This window comes from Melospiza georgiana, chromosome 9 (genome assembly GCF_028018845.1).
Source record: "Melospiza georgiana isolate bMelGeo1 chromosome 9, bMelGeo1.pri, whole genome shotgun sequence".
Taxonomy (NCBI): domain Eukaryota; kingdom Metazoa; phylum Chordata; class Aves; order Passeriformes; family Passerellidae; genus Melospiza; species Melospiza georgiana.
The window spans coordinates 31,851,978-31,867,032 of record NC_080438.1 but is presented as its reverse complement, the minus strand read 5'-3'; the positions used below and the strand labels follow the sequence as shown (position 1 = coordinate 31,867,032).

Genomic DNA, 15,055 nt, shown 5'->3' with positions numbered 1-15,055 from the left:
CTTCGCCGCCTGTTTGCTGGGTGTCCTAGGCTGGTTCCAGTCACCTGCATCATTCACCTGTTAGCAGAAAAGCCCGTGTAAACATTTTACTGTAATTTGTGCTTCAGGGAATCATAAACTCATGTTTCGGAAGTGTGCCAGGAACTGGAGAGTGACTGGGCCTGGCGCACGGGAGTTTTAAGTATCGTCTGTATTGATAGTTACCTAAAATGTGCTTCTAACTGCTCTTTATTCCAGTTGTATTTTAAAGGAAAAGCAATGCTTTTGGAAATTATCTGTGGCGAATAAAATATATGCTCTTGAATAGTACTGTTTCACAGCAGTGTTGTTTAGGGGTTTATTAAAACAAGTATACCAAGAAAAATGGCAGCCATTGATTTCTCTGTGAATTCCTTATTTGGTGTGAAATTTCAACAAAATTAACAAAATAAATATTTTTCTGGAAGCTAGATTTTTAATAACATTTTATTTTGCATAATAATACAAAATAGTATGCAACAAATATTTTTGTGTCATTATTGCCTTTTTATATTTGGCTCTTAGTTGCTTGTTTTGTTTCTGACAGTTGGCAGTATTGATTTTGTGGTTAATACAAAAAGAAACAGTTTGATAGAAAACTAGCCTTTTAAAAGTTATTTACAGACATATTTATCAGTTGTCTGAAAAGAGATGATTGTAATGTTTTATAGACTTCATACTGTTGTGATTTCAGGTGATTACCTAAGGAAGGCAAGTGGACAGCTTTGATTCAGTGTATAGGCTGCTGCTTTTTCACTCTAAATCAGGAGATTTTTTTTCCCCTGTACTTTCAGGGCAATAGAGTAAAAGACATAAGCATAGCTTAAAACTGTGTTGTTTAAGTATTTTTGAAGATTCTGTATGTTCCTGTTTCAAGTACACCATACCTTTGGAATGTAAAGCTGCAGTGGGGCTTTAAAATACCAGCACTCAAAGTCGCATTTTTGTGTTCCATTTTATGTAGGGTTCCACAGATCATGGTTCTGAATATAGTGAGGGAATTTCATTACTGAGCAGTCCATTTTCCACCTATATATTATTTAACTATTTGTGTAGTTTGTGTGTACACAATATCTTTGTATTCTTTGGTTTATTTCTCATCGCAACACCGTGTTGTGATCGTATATAAGGAAATATGCTAATATCATTTGAAAGCTTTAAACTTTTAATTTTTGATTTCTGGCATGGATTATACTGTGCATATTCTAAGATGGCACACATCAAAATCTAAAGATGGGTTCAGAGTATGTATAAAAAGCTGATGTTGTATGTAATGCATCCTGTCATATGTAACAAGCAACTTCACCTGACTGATCATGATTAAACATCTGTAAGAATGCTATATAATAAACATAGTTGCTAGCTGCAGGAAGTGCTTCAAATCCTACAGTGATCAGAAATGAAACATTATTTCTAGATGCTTTTGAGATTTAGAGATTTTTGAGATGCTTTAGGATCCATACCCCTTAAGTAGTGAGTAAGGTCTTTTTTGAGGTGGAGAGACAGCTTTGAATGGGGTTGAGGACATCCCTAAAGCAGGGAGATTGAATACATCAGTACACTGAGGGAATGTTGACGTCAGGAAGTAATGCAAAACACAGCTATTTGGTTTATGCAGTGAAATGTTTTATTCAAGACCTCAAGAACATTTTGGAGTGTTTTTAATTCCAGCTTGACTGAGTGTTCCCTAGTAAGGGGTTGGAACATTTTGGGTGCACTCCTAGACCATGTGTTTGAGTAAATTTCTTCCAAAAATCAGTCCATGTGCTTTGAGATCTCTCTGTGAATCAAGTTAGACACCGTAAGTAGGGACAATTTGGAAACTTCATTCAAAACTACACTCCTCACCTAATCTGAACCGCTCATGTAGACAGAGACTGAGAAGGTTGTTGTCTGAAACTGTCAAATTGAAGAAATTGAGTCAGGAATACACAATAACATTTGATGTTGTCCTGGTTTGCCTTACGCTAGAAGCATCTTTGCATGTGAAATTTGCTACTTGCTTCTGAAGACAGATGTCTGTACTTCCTGGAAGCAAGCTTCTGTAGTAAAAAGCTGCTAACCATCTGTGATCTCCTGCAGGGTTGTAGATGTTAAAGAAAAGAAATTGTTCCACAAAAAGGAAGGAAAGAGTGCATAGAGCCAACACAAAGGTATTCCAGGACATTTCCACTAAACGATAAGGTTAAGGTTCTAAAATCAGCTGCTCAGTATGCAGCTTTCACTGATAAAGCTATACCTTTGCTTACCTTCCTTCTCTCCTTCAAATTGGTTTTTTTTTGCTACCTCTCTTCACATCTCCTTGGGTAAACAAATGAGAATTCTTTTGGCAATATGTTGTCAACATAGTTTTCCCAAGGCCAATCTGGAGGAGAAAATTCAAAACCCAGATGGTCCATTTCTGCTAAGTACTTGGGATTAGAGGGGTATGAAGGATGGCAAGGTTTTTGTCAAAGCCTGAACTAGTAGAACTTTGAGGTTCAACTTATTTACATAAGGAGTGCGAATAGATAAAAATTTCCACAAGGTGTAGTTAGATTTTTTTGCTTGTCTCTCTGAAGCAGGAAATACAGCATCTGCCTTTCATTTTTCAAACGCTTAATACTGTGTCGTATTTCTTAATTAATATTCCTCTGATAACTTTTACTGCAGTAAGAATTATATACTGCCCAGTATGTTTCTCTATTAACCTAGAATACTCTCTTATATATTAACCAGCAGAATGCATGATGCTTATTGCTGAAATGCATAATTTAGCATTTCAGTAAGTAAATGTAAACACAGCATTTACAGTAAGCACAGTAATATTATTACACTACAAACTACTGCTCATTGTCATGGTTTAGGAATGGTGTTCCCCAATATATTGCTGATGCTGAGAGTCTTCAAACTATGCTTGCTCCTTCCTTCTTCCCCTCCTCCTGTGGCAGGCTGAAGAGAAGAATATAGCATCTGTTTCTTGGAAGGGTATTCAGGGCAATAAATCCAATGACAAAACATGGGGGGAGACACATTCTTAAAGGAGCAAACTAAATGGATTATGTGCACAAGATTTGACACTGCTTATTCATAATCTGAGTTTGTGCAGTTAATAACCTGTTAATAACCTGATCTCTGAATTCCATTTCTGCAAATTACATATTTTTCCATGCTCCTCCACTAAACATATAAAAGTATAAATTGTATCATGTAATATTAGATATAGGGTTGCTTTGTAATGTTGTAGTTTAGGAATGGTACTCCCTGATTTAGAGCTCCCTCTGTGACTCTTCAAATCACTCTCACTCCCCCTATGGCAGGCTGGAGAGCAGAACTGGAGACACATATGGTCATGAGTTACGACCAATTTACTGGAAATAGCAATGGGATAAGAAAAATACCAGTAACTGTAACAATAATAATAAAAGTATGCAAAAGAGACAGAGTGATTCATATGCAAAATGCTCATTAATCCTAACTACTACAACCAGAAGCAGCCCCTTCCTCCCGCCCCAACAATGGTGAAGTGGCAAAGAATAACCTCTGGGTCCTGGCCATGTGCCTCCTGGCCACTGCAAAAATTAACCTGGTCCTGGCCAGAACCAGGATGCTGATCCCTTAAAGTTAGCAACTGTATTCTAGGCTGAAGTGTTATTTTTTATTAATTAGCAATTATTACTAATTAGTAATAATTAAATGTTAGTAATTACTAATTACTAATTTTAGGTGTGTTACTGGTTTGGAGGTTTTTAAATCGTTAACAACCAACAGGATTTTACCATTTGTTAATGAACTTTTGTTTTAGAAATGAAAAGCAAATGAAATTTTTTGCAGTGATTTATATATTAAGAGTTACTGAAGTTACTACACAAAACAAACGTAAAATTTTGTGTGTAGGTTCTGAATTCATGATCTTTAAAGTAGAATAATTTTTGATGTAGTGCAATGCAACAAGCATGGCAACTTCTTCATAGTTATGACCTGTTTTGCTTTTCTTTGATCCCTGATACAATAGTAACTTAAAACATCTTAAATCAAACATTTTTTTTTCTAAATTTCTGTTGCAAGCTCTTGTGATTTTTTTAGTTTGTCATGAGTTGTCTTGGGATTTAGTTGAGGAGCTCAGGGTGGGTGGTTAGGGTTTTTTTCCTAGAGTTTTCATGGTTTTTAAAACAATAAATTTATTGGGGAAAAATAAAAAAAAATGGAAAGCATCTCTGTGGAAAACTCTGAATGATCTAAAATCAAGACAATGTAATACTTGAATTGAAATATTTTGAGGTATATTTTAGATTGTTTAATTTCTGGGTATCACAAACAGTACTTAATGTCAAATTTTCAATCTCATTTAATCACAAAGTCATAGCAGCTCTAAGTCTTGAAAGTTTTTTATTTAACTACTATTCGTAAACACACCAAATATTTTTCCTTAATGTCATCAAACCACACTGGGTTACACTTATGTGACTATCAAACATGAACCATAAGGAAAGAGAAGGGACAGATGTACAGAGCTTGAGAAAAATTAAAAAACAATCTGTGGCATCCTGTAATAATTTTGCTCTCTATTGACTTTCCGAAGAAAAAGAAAGTCAGTAGAAACCTGAGAAGATAATTTTTGAACCATGCCTTAATGTAAAAATCACCTGTCCTAATTTTTTTTTAAAGTACGGTGAGACTTTTTCAGGACTAGCTGTGTTAAGAAACAAGTGCTTAGTTAGACAAGCACGGCTTTTCCTTGCATGAAATATGAAAACAAGTTGATCATTAAGAAAGAGAGGTAGGCCTGGCCATATGTAAAGGAAGTAACTAGGAGATTTTTGCACCAAACATGCTGTAGCTGGCACTTTAGTAGCCTAAAAATCTTTAAGATACATTGTTTGGTACATTTCTCCTTGTAGAATCATATATTAGTAAAAGTCCAGTTGTAGTGAACATACCTCTCGCAAATGAATTTAACACTTGCTTGTAGGTTAGACCCCAGAACAGTGAAGTTACAACTCTGCCAGCCCAAGCTGACTAAAAGTGAGGTACCACATAAGCACCACCGTGACACTATGGTAGGTGGGATTTTAATAAAGATTTATATTGTAAAACTCCATTTGTGGCTCTGCAAGACTATACCAATGCTATTATTTAATACTATACAAGAACCAAACCATGTGTGTTGATACAGTGTTGACACTAATTTTATAGTAAGACACGTATACTTATTTTTAGTAAGTGCAGCAAATGACAAAACACTAAGCAAAATATGCCTTAAATCACAAGAGTTCAGTTTCTATAACAGCTGACAGAATTTACTCCTGCATAATAAAGACAATTCAATAATGATGATAGCTGTTGCTTGTTGTTGAATTGTATAAGGTAGAATTTAGAAACACTAGCTGAGGTATAGCCCTATTGAGGCACGTGCAGTGCAAAACGAAAGAAGGGGAGACATCTTGGGTTAGAGATTCTGGAAGAAGAATGCTGGGATTGAGAATACGAGCACAAGAAGGTGGCAATTGAGATTTTCATCTGACCTTCATGTGACAAACAATGAGGCTCTTTACAACATGAATAGCTGAAGCTCATTTTTCCATGGAAGTAACAAGACTTGTACTAGGTCAGACCAAAGATCCATTTGACATAGTCTCCAGTTTATGGTAGTGCAACAAAGAATGGTCAGGAAATGGTTCCAGGTCATTTACCAATAACGTAGTGATTTTATAAAATTTTTTTTCTAAATTTTTTCTGCCCTCCAAAATTTTTTCAATTTATAAGTTTCCTGAGCTGGAGGTGATGCCTTTTTGTTTAATAATGCTTCATAAATGTCTCTTCCATTAACTTGACTGGTTGCTTTTTGAATGTGTTGGGAACCACAGCTTAGTTTCTGCAGTATGAAGAACCACTCCAGGTTGCTTCTTTTTAATCGAACATCTGATAATTTCCTTTGTAGTCCCTACTAGTTGAATTCAGACAGGCACATTGAAACATAACATCTTTGAGGCAATCATCCTCTTTGGGTCTAAGATTTGATTAAAAAGAAGTGTTTATATCCAAATAGCAATTTCTTTTCCAAGCTGAATAATCATCTTTGAGTACTTCCTGCAATGTCTTAGCTTTGTGTCAAAGAATCAGAATCATAAAGTCGCCCATGTTCTTGCAAAAAGATAAGAGTATAACTTCATGGTCTTTTTGTGTGATTTTCTGTTACCCTTTTTTAAAATTCCTCTGAACACCAAAGTGAAAATTTTCATGTATTATCTATGATAACAGGATGCGGGATATAATGGTCAACTCAAAGCTCATCTTTGTATGTACTTATTTCTCTTCACGCCTTTTCCATGCCATTTTACATTTTATTTGCCCTGAGCTTCTCTGAAATTCTTTCAGCCCCATAACTATTGGCATCAAATTTTCCTTCTTCAGTATTCCTCTCCTTTTTAAAATCTTTGATGAGTATCTGGAACAAGAGTCCCAACATACAAGCCTTTGAGAATCTATGGGTTACCCCACCAATTAAAAAAACATTTTCATAAGGTTATGTGGAAGGAAAATGTGTGCTTCTTTAAGGATATCTGGTCATGAACCTTTTCAGTGCAGAAATGGAGGAAGCCATAAATAAGAACATGAAAGACCTGACTGACAAATGATAAGGGAGTCAGGGATGACACACAAATCAGTCGTACTAACTGATGAGGAATGTTTATTTCAGTACGATTATCTGATCAAAGGTCTTGTCAAATGAGATAACAAGAAAAGGTGGAAAGCCATAAACAAAATGTGGAGACACACACTTGACAGTCAAAGACAACAGTGATAAAGACAAGGAACAAACTGTCTCTCAATAAACTGCAGACAAACTGGGACTTTGCACCTGATAAGATGCAAATGTGAGGGTCCATAATGTGGAAATGGATCTGTGGAGCTATTGAAACTAATGAAGGAATGTGCAGGGGAACTGCATCTGGAGGAACAGAGGAGAAAATAAAGAATGGACCATTAAATAGACCAGTCAATGTTAAAAAGGGCAGTAGGTACACTTGTCTGACTGAGCCCAATCTCACTCTCCCATGTGTATGTGTGTTGTAAGGATAAAGGGTCCTCTATGAGTGGATTTGGTACCAAGGTTACATTTGGGAATGTAAAGTGCCCACTGGTGCTGCTGGTGTTGTGGAGGTCTCGTTATCTGCTGCTGGAGTGGTTGGAGGTGTTAGCTGCCAGCTGCTGAGGTGGGCACAGTGAGTGCGTGTCCTGAAATTCTCCTGCTGGGAGGGGCTGCTGTGGGTGAGGTGAGTGACGGGTTCAGCACCAGTAGCTGGAGCGTGACCACATGTCACACCTTGCGTGTGTGGTGCTGGATTATCTTCTCCATAGTGGGTGTGCATTTCTCATTTCCTGGCAAACTCCAAGCTGGACTTGCCAATGAGTAGGAGACATCAGGCCGTCAGACAGGCAGGGATCCATTCTGCCATCCATGGCAACCTGTGAGCGTGGAGTTCCTGTGGGATCTGTGAGTGCAATATGTTTGCAGCAAGCATCGAGCTGAACCAGCCTGGAAATAGGCTCTCCTGAGGCAGGTAAGGAGGCGGGGATCTGGCCAGGAGTAGTGGGTGAATGTGCTTGGGCACCCAGGGAGTCTTGTGCGTGCCTGCACTAGTGACCTTTTGTCTCTGCCAGCCCAGGAGGAGGAGAGGACGTGTCTGCCGTGCTCTGTGCTGGAGCTGAGGGTGAGTGCTGCGTGTAGGTGCTGCTGAAGACTGTGCACCACGAGCAGGAAGGCAGCAGCAGCCACGTCACTGCCTGGCAGGGACCCTGCATCCCCAGCACCGGCGTGGCCTCCAACGGCAGGGCAGGACAGGAAGGGTCCTGGTGCTGCAAGAAATGATAGGCCATTCTAACACCCTTTAACAATTTTCAGCCATAAAATAACTTTTCTCTCTATGGTAGATTATTTTATTTAAAACTTTTTTCATGAGGAGCCTTGTGGAATGTTTTCAGAAATCCAAATAACTTGAAAATCAGCTGTATGCCCTCATTTTCATGTTTTCTGGCTCCTTGGGAAGTCTTCAGTAGTTCTCTGAGCCTTGACTTCTCTTTACAAAAATTATACTTTTCCAATATATCACAGAAATCTTTCTGCATTATTGTAGTTTTCATTATTTGCAACATTCAGAGGCATGGTCAGCAGTTTTATGGATTTTTATTGGAAGTATTTTCAAAAAATTGTGAAAATGCTTATCATCTTCAAGTCTATATGTGCATAGAAGACTTAAGGAAAATATCCTATTAACTCTACATATTCTTTTCCTCCTCTTGGCCTTTAGACAAAATATTCTTTTTGGCATCCTTTTTTGCAATTAATAGTCAAATTCTTTTTTGGCCTGCCTTACTGTTCTTTCACACTTAACATGCCAAATTTAGTGATCCTTTATGATTTACTCACTTGATCACAATTGTTCCCTATTTTGGTAGGTTAAAGGAGTATGGGTATATTGTGACAGCTACTGCCCTTTTTATTCTATCTAGTCCTGGTGATTTCCTTCTGCCATATCTCAGGCCCTTCAGAGATACATGAATATACAAAGATGATCTGCTGTGTCTCAAAGTGGTCTCCTTACATAGCCTTCTATCTATCTGAATAGCTGTCTTGTAGTTTTTAGCGCTATTCTAACATTTTGAATGCTTTTTAGCAAGTTTTTTATTTTAGTGTATTTTTTAGTAGTTCCTTGGTTCTGGTGGTCAGAACCAAGTAAAAATTTACTTCTCCTGGAGGATATAAATACTATATTATATAAACTGTATAGTATAGACACAATATAGATATTGTATAAGCTCTGTATTATATATATATATATATATATATATATATATATATATATATAATATGTGATACTTATGTATCATAGATATTTATTTGTAGAACAGGCTATACTACCTGTATTACCTATGTTTGTTTTTGTTGTGATTCCAATATTCATTCTTGAAGGTAGGCTGTTGTTGTGGTTTGACACTGGCCCGATGCCACGCACCCATGAGGCCATGCCAAACAATACAGCTATGTACTATATATCGATACATTCCCCTGCACAAGGGGTAAAAGCTTCCTCAAGCATGCCACTAAAGCTCTGACGATCAAATCTGGTCATGCCCTGCTACCTTTAGGTTGCCATGCCTTATCAGAATGAGCCAGAAGACATTAATACACTTCCTTCCTTCTTACAAAGCTGTCCTATGCCGCATTTCTCATGTTCGACTCAGTCTTTGACACAATAAGATCTTTTTGCTGCAGGTGAGATTGTCAGAATTGTTTTCCTAGTCAACATCACTGAGATTAAATAAGAATTTCTTCTTAGCAAAGTGCATCAACCCTTTTCCACATCAGGTATTTACTTGAGATCCATTTCCTGGAACACAAACAGGCATCTTGGGTAGCTAGGCTAGGTAAGTGGCCTAGTGGTTAGGGAGACAGGTTAAGAAGGAGCTCTCAATAAATTTGTAGACTATGAGCAGTGCACAGAATCATAAACCTCTGCCCAAATTTATGATCATGAATGAAAGTCATAAACCTCTGCCCACTCTGATAAAATGGGATGAAAGGAAGGAAGCAAGTACTCATTTGAAAATATATACATAAAAGTATAAATTCTAACAATTCTATATATGGGGGGGAGGAGGAGTGATTCCCCCCAGTGTTTTCACTACTACCAGACAAAACTACATCAGACAAAACTACATATGTATTTTTAATATAATGCATATAATTCATATTGGAGTGATTGGCCTGAACTGAGAATGCTAGAAGGATAGTTAAGGTCGTAAATATGCCTGATTTAATTTTCTTGAAACTAGCCAAGGCAGCTACCTCTACAAGACCTGATGATGCACACACCTTGTATGTAAAAGGCATGTGCCCTCACTAATGCACAGATGATTGGTTTACATTTCCATACAAGCAGAGCAACAACTTCCATGATCTATGGGCATTAACTTACTCATCAATAAATGAGCCATGTGCTTTTGAGGTCTTAAGCCAATTTTAGGAAGGATATCTTTATTTGCAAGTCTTGGAAAGTAACTTTTCCTCCAAAGCTCATGTCTGAAAATACAAGTAATGGCTGATAGGTGCACTTCTGTCATTTCAAAATGTTTTGTCTTATAAAATACTCTGTTGTCTTGGACTTAGTGACAACAGATAATAACATCATGATACCTGCATATAGTGGCCTTTTGCTGTAGTGATGATTTGTGCTGTCACGACTGTAAAAGAATCTCAGCAATTGGACTAATTGCTCGTAAGTGGCCTTTGTCCCATTCAGATAAAACGCACGGAGGAGGATGGCAACTGAAGGAAAGTTTATGACCAGAATTGAGTATTTATCAGTATTGAGGGTGTTTTTTGACTGAATCATGAAAATGCTGCAACCCAGGACCAGCACACTTCCCCAGTCAGGGACAGACGGAGGGCTGCCTCCAGCCCCGGGAGCTCCTGCTGGGCAGGAGACGGCGGCCCGGCCGGCCCGGCGCTCAGCACGGGCCGCACGGACAGCTCCGCCAAGGGAGGCGCTTCTCGGCGGGGCCCGGGCGGGCGGGGAGCGGCTCCAGGGCCGGCCGGCCGCTTCTCACCAGCGGCAACAGCTCCGGCCTCTGCGCAGGGCACGGGCACAGACACCCCGCTGCGGTCAGCAGTGGCTGGCGCGGGAGGATGGAAACCGCCCTGCCAGGTACGGCTCGCTGGGTCCGGCCTCGCTCGCTCTCCTCAGATGCCGAAGTTGCCGCCGGGCCCACGCGAAGTCGGCGACCCGTCCCGGCACCCCTCGCCGGCCCTCGGCGCGGCAGCTCCGCCCGCACTCCCCCTCATCGCGACCCGGGCAGCGGCACCGCCCCCGCGGGTCGGCGCAGGCGTCGCCGCGGAGCCGGCGGGACGGGAGGGTGGGCGTGGGGTGCGGGTGGTGCTGCGGGCGGCCGCGGCTGAGCGGAGCGGGAGGCTGCCCGGCCGCCGCCGCCTCTCATGCCTTCGCGGCAACAAAGAACGCGCTGAGCGGCGGGGGAAGGCGCCGGGCCCCTGGCTGTGCCCCGGCAGTGCCGGCGTGGAGGGCATCGAGAGACGATGGCGAGGAAGGGCGAAGCCTCCGCACATCTCTACGGTGAGCGCGGGGCACGGCGGGGCGAGCGCCGGTGCTGGGGCGGGGGCGGTCGGCGCCTGTACTGTCCTCCGGCCTGTTTACAGCGTAGATCCGCCCGGCCGAACAGCGGCGGCCGGAGGGAGACGGAGTTTGTGCCCCTTGACGAATGTGGGGGCGCGGTGGCCGCAGAGTCCCCCGTGTTGGCGGTAGACCCCGGGACGGCGGAGCGCCTGGCTCGGCCTGGAGCAAAGCAGAACGATCGGTTCAGGGAAAGAGCCGGTGGGCGCAGAGATGGGGGCGGGCAGACCTGGAGCTTCCGCCGCCGCCCTCGCCGCGGGAGCAGGTGCGTTGTGGCCGCTTTGTCCGCGTTGTGGGGCAGAGAGGGGCCGGGCGGCAGGTGCGCACGCCGGGCCGGGCCGGGCCGGGCCGAGCCGACTCGAGTGTGGGATGCCTGAAGCGGGGCCGGGGGGCGCCGGAGCGGTGTGCGGGGGCGGAGCCCGCTGAGCGCTGGTACCTGTGGGCTGCCGGCGTTCGCGGGGCGTGCAGCGGGAGCTGCCCGCTGGTGCTGCCGGCCGGCACCGCGGGAAGGTCACCGGGGGCACACCTGCGTGTTTGGGCTCTGCACTAATTGCTCCTTGGAAAGCCATGTATTTGCGATGGGGGGCACGGGGTTTGCAAAGCTGCTTAGCTTGTTTGAAGGTGTTGCTGCAAAGCTGATTTCCTCTTCCAATGTGCGTGATATTTCCGTGGCAAAACAAACGTGCAGAATGAGCAAACCCCCTCAGGACTGGTCTGCTGCTCCAGGAGCCCCGAAGGCCTCCAGCAATGACCCGCATTGTGGAAAAGCATAAACGTGGCTTGGTAAAGCAGCCTTTGCCTCGGTACCATAGGCATGCTGGTTTGCACCTTGGAAAAATCTGTTTTTTAATTCACTGACATGGTGTAAACCTTGATCTGACTAAATGAAAATCCATGGCTTGCCTTCCTTTGGAAAGGGGAATAGGAAAAAAAAAGCCTTTAGGGAGGGAAGGCAAGCCGCAAAGCTAAGGTGAAATAAAAATTGGTGAGTCTGAAGTAATTTAACTTCTGAGAGAATCTTTTTCTATTCCTATGGAATTCAAATGGTTTTGCAGATTACTGCAGTGGGAGTGTAGGCCTAAGATCATAGATACTCAGCACTGATGGCAGAAAGAGTGGAAGTATTATTCTGGAAGAAGAGCGGGAACGCAGCATTCAAAAAGGGAAAAATAGCTTTTGAATAGAGTTTAATAAGTACTATGTATGCTTCCTCATTTGCTATTTGTCAGCAAGATCCCTCTAATAAAGTCATGATGAGTGATACTAAGTGTTTTACTGTCATTATATAGTAATCTTTTAAACTTCATTTTGAAAGTATGTTACATGGGTAAGAAAGGGTGAATCTTTTTATTCACCTTAAGGGAGGAAGGCAGCATTCTGAAGAATTGTAGAATTTTGTCTATTTGAGCTGTTTCATCAGTGGGTTTACTTCCTTTTAGTTCATTTACATGTATGGGTATTAATAGTGGTAATGTTTATTGTGTTAGTACATTTGCAGAAATCCTGAGCAATTACTCTGCTCTTGTGTGTTGGCAAGCAAGGTTCTTTTCCTTATTAGATTCCATAATGTTGAGGAATTATAAAACGAAAAGTGGAGCATTTTCAAATTGAGCATACGTAATATAGTTTTCTTTTTAAATTAGATTGCTGTAAAAGTTATTCTCTTGACTTTGTTGTCTTTGTCTGCAGCTAGTTATTTATTACCCTGCAGGTATATTTTTCAGAGGAATAGATGTCCTAAACTTCTTTCCTTGGAATCTTAAGGATTCCTCACAGCATTTATAAATGACAAAGGCAAATACTTCTTAAAGCTTTTTAACTTGTGTCATCAATCTGATTCTTTAGAAGAGATTAGTCAAGTGCATGGTTTAGGAATGGGTTTTTTTTGTTAAAGGAAGCAGTACTTTTCATTAATGTGACAGCAGTATTAAATGCTGTCATGTGACTGTTGAAATGAATGTTGAAATTAGTTTTTACTTCATTGTAGAATCAGTAATTGTCCCATAAACAATTTCCTGTAGCAGTGAAATGCAGTTCAGTTTTACCTTACAAATGGACACTGAAGGCCAAAGGGATGATGAAATATTAAAAAAAAACTTTTATCACTATTTTGAGAAACATTGAGAAGGCTCAATTTATTATTTCCAACTCAAATTGCTAGGGAAGTTCTGTTTCACTTGGAACAGCTTTTGAGGAACTGTGACACTACCAAGATGTCATTTTTGCCACTTGGCCTGCATTTACCATTCTTAATTTCCTCCACTTATGTATGTGTACCGCCCAGGAAGGGCATCCTCAAACTGAAGAAAATGGGCTATTTATCCACAGCAGTGTCGTACTATATGGGAGCTATTGGCTGTGGCGCTACTGCAGATAAAACTTCCCTAGCTACTGCTGGTAAATCCTTGTGCGTGTGTATGTAATTAATTTTGCCTTCTGAGGTTCAAATTTCATACCAGTGGGGTAGGTTCATATCAAAAGTGAAACTCAATTTAACACTTTATTAAATTTTAATATAGTCATAAATGTTGGAAATAGTGAAATGCAGATTCAGATGGCTTATACCTTTCTTCTCTGACATAAGTTAGGTCCACTTCATTTAGGCTTTGTTGTGCATGTTTTAGGTGGGATAAATCATCAGATCTTTGAGTAGATCTGCTAAACCTAGTTACAGAGCTTCAGCCATACCTGATTTTGCCAGCATCCTAGTTTTACATAAAATGATTCACTGTGGAATAAACTTGGGAGGCTGGGAAAAATTTTAAGTCTTTTAAACACTTTGTAATATGTTCCCTGTTGTTTTTTTACTGCAGACAGGTCTTTCTGAGTGAAAACTTTCTCTCTCAGCATGCTGCTTCATTTTTTGTCTGGTTCTGTCGTAATGTCCTCCACACCATCCTTGTCCCAAGAGTTACAGTCACTAGTTCAGTATCCATGTGAGAACCAGTAAGGAGTGATGTTCGTATTGAAACCAGTGCTATTCAGAATGTGCATCAACAAAATAAATGAGGTCAAGTGCACCCTCAGCACAGGCTGCAAATGACACCAAGGTGGGTGGTTCAGTTGATACACTAAAAGGAAGGGATGCCATTCGGGGTGGGGGCCGGGGCCATGACAAGCTGGAGGATCTGCAAGCTGCTTGAAGTCAAGCAAGGCCAAGTGCAAGGTCCTACACCTGGGTCAGGTGATCCCCATTATCAGCACAAGCTGGAGGATGAATGATTTGAGAGCAATGCTGCAGAAGAAGGACTTGGGATACTGGTGGATGAAAAATTGGCTGTGGACTGTCAATGTGCACCTGCAACCCAGAAAGCCAGTGGTGTCCTGGGCTGCATGAGAAGAAGTGGTACACCAGGTTGAGGGAGGTAATTCTGCCCCTCTGCTCCACTCTGGTGAGACCCCACCTTCAGACCCTGAAGGTACTGCATCTGTCTCCAGCATTCCCAACACAAGCAAGGCAGGGATCTTGGAGTGGGTCCATAGGAGGGCCACAAAGATGGTTAACAGGCTGGAGCACCTCTCCTAAGAGGTGAAAAAAGGAAAGGTCAAAAGAGTTGAGATTGTTCAGCTTTTTGATATGTATAATGGGGGTTTGTGAGAAAGATGGAGAAAGATTTTATTATACCTTTTTTTAACCCCTCTTTTTTTGTTTTTTTTTTTTTTCCCTTTTTGTTTCCCCCAAGATTTCTATTGACAGGACAAGGGGCAATGGTTTTTAACTGAAAGAGGATTTTGGTTGGATGTAAGGAAGAAATTTTTTATTCCAAGGGTGATTAGGTGCTGAAAAAGGTTGCCTAGAGAAGCTGTGTCTGCACCATCACTGGAAGTGTCTAAGGCCAGGTTGAAAGGGACTCTGAGTAACCTAGTCG

At 41.4% G+C, this 15,055-nt stretch overlaps 1 protein-coding gene across 2 annotated transcripts in view; it reads left to right on the top strand.

The window, feature by feature from the left end:
• Positions 1–10,943: 10,943 nt before the first annotated feature.
• The window catches only part of SLC44A5 (solute carrier family 44 member 5), a 67,867-nt gene continuing 63,755 nt past the window's right edge, over positions 10,944–15,055 (top strand). Inside the window, exon 1 of one of the 2 annotated variants that reach the window (XM_058029971.1) lies at positions 10,944–11,129. In XM_058029971.1, coding sequence (XP_057885954.1) covers positions 11,093–11,129 — 37 coding nt within the window. In that variant the 5' untranslated portion in view covers positions 10,944–11,092. Of the gene's footprint in view, positions 11,130–11,203; positions 11,452–15,055 lie in introns of those variants that run through there. The other variant, XM_058029970.1, reaches the window with a different exon arrangement.